The sequence below is a fragment of the Primulina huaijiensis genome, unplaced genomic scaffold (assembly GCF_012295235.1).
Source record: "Primulina huaijiensis isolate GDHJ02 unplaced genomic scaffold, ASM1229523v2 scaffold23605, whole genome shotgun sequence".
NCBI classification, from domain to species: Eukaryota; Viridiplantae; Streptophyta; class Magnoliopsida; order Lamiales; family Gesneriaceae; genus Primulina; species Primulina huaijiensis.
In genome coordinates this window covers 110,740-116,773 of record NW_027355821.1, presented here as the reverse complement: position 1 = coordinate 116,773, position 6,034 = coordinate 110,740, and the positions used below count along the sequence as shown (strand labels likewise).

General features: G+C 34.3%; 1 protein-coding gene across 1 annotated transcript; it reads left to right on the top strand.

Moving 5' to 3' along the window:
- Positions 1-5,447, top strand: LOC140967154 (enoyl-[acyl-carrier-protein] reductase [NADH] 2, chloroplastic-like). Its single transcript, XM_073427568.1, has 13 exons — positions 1-221; positions 1,305-1,569; positions 2,263-2,372; positions 2,468-2,523; positions 2,604-2,688; positions 2,765-2,812; positions 3,043-3,117; positions 3,193-3,304; positions 3,382-3,433; positions 3,514-3,565; positions 3,658-3,715; positions 4,481-4,579; positions 5,106-5,447. Exons 2-13 carry the CDS (start codon positions 1,308-1,310, stop codon positions 5,261-5,263), a joined length of 1,167 nt encoding a protein of 388 aa, XP_073283669.1. The 5' UTR covers positions 1-221; positions 1,305-1,307; the 3' UTR covers positions 5,264-5,447.
- The last annotated feature ends 587 nt before the right edge of the window (positions 5,448-6,034 follow it).

Sequence of the window (6,034 nt, the reverse complement as noted above, 5' to 3'; positions counted from 1 at the left end):
TGACAAAGATGAGCTCTCAGTCACTCACTTCACGAGCGGGGCTTCCAAGGCTTCCCGACAGCTCAAAGCGACCAACCAACCAACCAGCCAACCCACCAGCTGACATAAGAAGCATTGTTTTCATCGAAACCATATTTACAAATTCATTCAACACTTCAATCTGCTAAACGAACGTAGCCCAGAATCGATTTGGATCTTCTCCTAAGAAATTACAAAAAAAGGTGAGTCCTCGATCATCCCGTTCCCTGATTTAAACAATCATGATTCTACATTCCGAAAAGGAGGAGCTTTTTTAATTCTTCTTTTGGGTTAAATTTACAAGGATTTGTTTGTTTTCTTGTCAAGATCTTTGGTGGGTTTAGATTTTCTCGGTGTCATTGAGTCACATATTGCCTTTTTTATTTTTGCTTTTCTTTGTTACCTGTGATAAAATTCTGTAATAAAATGCAAAATTAGATTTGATGGTGCATTTGTATACTATTCCCTGCGTTTACTTGATAGATAAAGGGTAATTTTACAATGCTCCAAATAAAGTGTTAAAAATTGAAAAAATACGGTGTGGACTATGGAGGCTTATGCATTCACATTTTGCCATTTTGGTATAGGCTTTCTTTCTCAGATTATTTGTAGTCTATGAATGAATATTAATTTCCCGTGAAAATTTGACGAGCTTTGCAGGCAAATTTACTTTCCACCTAATTTCAGCTAATGATTTATCAATGATTACTGTTTTTCCCTCATGATGCTGTTTTGTGAACTTGGACTAATTTTCTATAATTCACCAATAAACTGGCAGTAAAACTTTTATATTGATCTGATTGCTAAATAAATTATCCGTGTTTTCTCTATATCCGGCAGATATTTGAGAATTGAACTGTGAAAAAAATAAGAGGAGAAATATCACATTCATACACTGTTTATGAAAAGAAGAACATCGTGAAATGAACAGAACTCTTTCTTGTTTGAGTTTGTTACACACCTCAAAAAAAGAGAGAAAATAAAAGAATTGATAAATTTCTCTGTCATATCATCTTGCGGCAGAATTCGAGTGCTCACAGCGTGGATGCGTGAAACCTTACTACGAGTTCTCATAGTGTTAGTTTGTTGCTACTTGGCTTAAGGGAGTTTTATCACTTGTTCATATGCCATATATTTGCTAGAACGATCATCAAGAGCACTATTTGATCATGATTGTTAATTTTGTTTATTTGTTTGACCTCTTCATCCCGTTTTAACTTGCCAAATCTAATCACATATCATCTACTTCTTCTTCTCTTTTTTAATAAATTGCATGTATCTTAAAGGCCATGGCTGCGAATGCAACTCCCAGCACCCAAATTGTGGCACAAAGGCCTGCCATTTCTGCATATCATAGAATTTCAGGACCAAGTTTTGCGCACTTTGTGAGTAAAACCAAAGGAGTGACTAGGGAAAAGCTTTGGTCCGTAAAACAGCCATTTTCAGAAATCTTCGAAGCCAATCTGTTGAAATCTAAAAGGCATGTCATAAAGGCTATGTCAGGAGCAAGCGATAAGCAGACTTTGCCTGGACTGCCGATTGATCTCAGAGGTTGGCCCTTCATGTGCTTTTTACTGTCATTTTCTGTTTCTTTGTGTCAGAACTCAGAAGACAAGATTTATCCAAGATTGGATTTTTATTGCTGTTAGGCATATAACTGTTGCCGACAACTTCCTATCAGATCGAGCTTTGGAATAGTAGTTTTTGACATATTATCTGAAAAAAGTTCAATATATGTGGACTCAAAATCGTTTTAATCAATCTTGGTGCTCATGTTTAGGCTTATGTTATCTTATGTTTAGTCAATACTTGTTACCTTAAATATATAGTTCAGAACTTTTGTTGAACGTTCTCCAGCCTATACATGGAATTGAAAATTATAGTTCACCCACTTACTATCAATTTCAGCTTTTGGAATTAGTGGTGGTTAATCATTACTTGCTAGCTTCCTTTGTGCATAACCATTTTAAGCTTTTGTTTATCTAGTTTCACGATTTCATCCAATATTTTACCATATTAATTTAGAAAGAAGATACTGCTTTGTTTCAAGAAACATGGACAATCTTTTAAACTCTACCTCAAATTCCAACTTTGATGTTTTAGTCATCATGTTGAAGCAAATGGTTTAGGAAATTCCTGCTCTTATTTCTTATTTACGTTAGTCGTATCTGCGTTGTAGTTGAATTTGTTGCTAAAGAAAATCATGGTTATTGAGCTCACTAAAATATTAATCATTGTTTGCAGGGAAAAGGGCATTTATTGCTGGTATAGCTGACGATAATGGGTACGGTTGGGCAGTAGCAAAATCTCTTGCAGCGGCAGGAGCTGAAATTCTTGTTGGTACATGGGTGCCTGTATGTAAAAGAACTTTTTATGTTGTCCCACCATCTCCATATAATGTAAATTCTCTGCACATTTGTTCTTTTCTTCATGAAAGTCTTTGTCTTAGGCACTAAATATCTTCGAGACTAGCCTACGACGTGGAAAGTTCGATGAATCACGCGTGTAAGAATTAATTTCTGTAAGTTGTCATCTTTTTACTGTACTTGTTATCTGGATCACTAATCAGGAACTTGATGCCTTAGTTTGCCAGATGGTTCTTTGATGGAAATCACAAAGGTCTACCCATTGGATGCAGTTTATGATTGTCCGGAGGATGTTCCAGAAGATGTAAGTTGTATACTGGTATTTCACAAATTAGATATTTTTCTCAATACAGCTTCTATTAATTTGTACCATGGTGCAGGTCAAAACAAATAAACGTTATTCAGGATCTGACAATTGGACTGTGAAGGTTCTAAACTTATTTTTGTGTTTCTTATACATTCTACTTTTCTGTGATGGCCCTTGAAACTTTGGATTAGGTTCTTCCATCTTTTAATGGAAAATGTTTCCTTTCTGAAATACCGACCTGTTTTTTAGTTCAGTTCCAGCCATAATATCTAAATTCATTAGGTTTACATTTGAATCTGAGTGTACAGATTATTGCATTTTTGAATTCGCCTTACTGAGAGTATCTTTTAGGAAGTTGCTGAATCAGTGAAAAAAGATTTTGGCACCATTGATATCCTTGTGCATTCACTTGCCAATGGTTCGGAGGTATATCTTAGAGCTCAGTCATTTCGTTGCATTTTCATGTTTATTTTGATACACTTGTTTGGATATTTCATGCAGGTTAGTAAGCCTCTTTTGGAGACATCTAGAAAAGGTTATCTAGGGGCTGTCTCAGCATCAAGCTATTCTTTCATTTCTCTGCTCAAACATTTCGTTCCCATCATGAATCCAGGTACGGCTTGAAACAATCTTAATTTTTTGTGGTATAAACACACATTGGTTTCCTAATATTTCTTTTTTCTTTGATAGGTGGTGCTACAATATCTCTAACATACATTGCATCCGAAAGAATAATACCGGGGTGTGTGCTCATGTATTCATCAAATGTATTTTTATCCTATCTTGTTCTGTTTTGCATTTAATTTATCACTTTGTTTTCAGATATGGAGGTGGCATGAGTTCTGCAAAGGCTGCACTGGAGAGTGACACCAAGGTGAGACTCTATCTGTTTCAAGGTTTATAGTAATTATGCATATTCTTGAATCACTATCACTGCTTACAAAATGTATCATCAACTGTACAAAGGTGCTGGCTTTTGAAGCTGGAAGAAAACACGACATCAGAGTTAACACCATATCTGCAGGCATGTTAAAAAATTATACTCATGTTTTGTGGATGGATTATAATTCCAAAAATTAATGTTATGTTTGGATTTTTTTATGGTGTTTTTTGGAAAACATTTTCTAGTATAATTCCTGGGAAATACTATATTTTTTTTTATTGTAAATGCTATATTAGGTAAGAATATTGAGTTCATGACATAACGTGGAGATGAAATTATATTTTTAATAGTGTCGGATATTTTTTAAAATTTAAAATTTTGTTTAAATATAACATAATAATTGTGTTTTTTTTTGCTTTGAATATAATAGCGTAGTTTTATGTAGGGATGGAAAATTATGTTCAAAGTAGGAATTATGTTGAAGGCATACTAGAAAGGAAAATATGTTTTGTTAGAAGAAAAGAGGATAATGTTTGATTTTATTTTCCATAAACTAAAGAGGGGACTTATCCTAATATCACGTGCCTTTGCTGGCAGCATTCTAAAGCGTGGTTGGTTCTCGTTATATTGCAATGTTTGGTCTATGAACGTAAACTCGATCTGCTCTCATGTTAACGTTCCTGCACTACAATTCTTAACAGCATATTGGTATGGTCCACCCAAGCATTATTTTTATTAAACCGAAGTCTTGTTGAGTTTGGCAGAAGTTAACCATCAATTTTTTTATAAGTTGGTTTGTGCCTTCAAATTATTATGGCATGCAACCATCGTAAATCACTATAACGTAAGCATAACAAGAAAGTCAAAATGTTTGCATTGTTATGCTTATGGATTTTGGTATAACAGGCCCATTAAGAAGTCGTGCTGCAAAAGCTATCGGTTTCATTGACATGATGATCGACTATTCATTGGAGAATGCCCCCATGCAGAAGGAATTAACTGCAGGTGAGTCATCTTTACCAACTACTTGTGCTGCATTTTGGTGCTTAGGTAGCATTTAAATGTTTCAGGAAAGGCGCAAGTGGTAAATGAGATTAAGATAGCAAAATATTTCGAGCACGGTTAAAATTTAAGTCACTAGGAATTAGTAATAAGGGTCAAATATTGACATATTTTACTCTCTTTTATGGGAGACGCCCTCATAAAAACCATCATTCGATACATTGGTAAGTTTTCTATCAATGTGCCTGGAATGCATGTCATATGATAAAATATTGCATGCTGAAAAAATTAAATTGTAAAGCAGAATATGATACAGTAATAGAATACTGTTAAGACTTAATGAAATATTTAGGAGAGAAAAATGAATATGAGATGATTATATTCGCTTTTATTTATGAAGATGTAAAATATTCCAGAAAATGAGTCCAAACATAGGCATGATCTTTTAAAATTGCTGGACGGTGTCATTTTCATCTTCAGGACTTGATAATTGATTCATATGAGTAAACTTTTGATGTAAATTGGACAGAGGAGATTGGGAATGTTGCTGCTTTTCTTGCATCCCCATTGGCTTCAGCTATCACCGGTGCTGTTATTTATGCGGATAATGGTCTCAACGCTATGGGGGTTGGGGTCGACAGCCCGGTTTTTAAAGATCTCGACATCCCTAGAGCTAAACAAAGTTAGAGATCCATCCTCCCATTTCAAGATTCTGATTTATGAAAATAAATGTCGGGACTCTTGAGAAACAGGTGAATCGAGCTCGTGTTCTTTCCTTTTCGAGCATGCGTACTGAGTACTGTGGTTGTATGTTGTATACCACCAATTTTCCGGGGATCAATAAACATTTCAGACAGAACAATTATTTTTCTGCTGCACTTTTCTGGTGTATTCTGAGTATTTAATTAAGTTCGAGATTTCATTTCTGCTTTGTACACCGAAGGGTTTAATTTGGACGCAACACGGCATTTTGCCTTTTTTTTAAGAAAAAAAGCTCCTAAAATCACATTTTCCATAAGCTTTTTTTTTAAAAAAAAAAAAAAATTTGTATCCTGCTATCGAATTATTTCATAAGAAAGTGTTCGTTTTTATTTATTTGGACACATTTTTACTCCAAAAACTTGGTATTAATCTCTTGGTCTTATCATATTTTCAAATCCCTTGTCCCTCCCACAAAATAAACCATCCTTCAAAATTCAAATGTCATCATCGTACGGCTCACCCATAAAACAAATCGGATTATTGTTTGGGAATATTTTGCTATGTTCAAATGTTATTTTTGGATCATAGTATATATATAAATTTTTTATGAAAACGTGAAACTCACATGATTTAATAATCTTATAATAGGGAGATAAAGGTGAACAAATCATACATACGTATAATGTAGTTTGATAATCATTAATGTAAAAAGTAACACGTTATTATCCACATAAATTGCATAATACAGTTGCATCA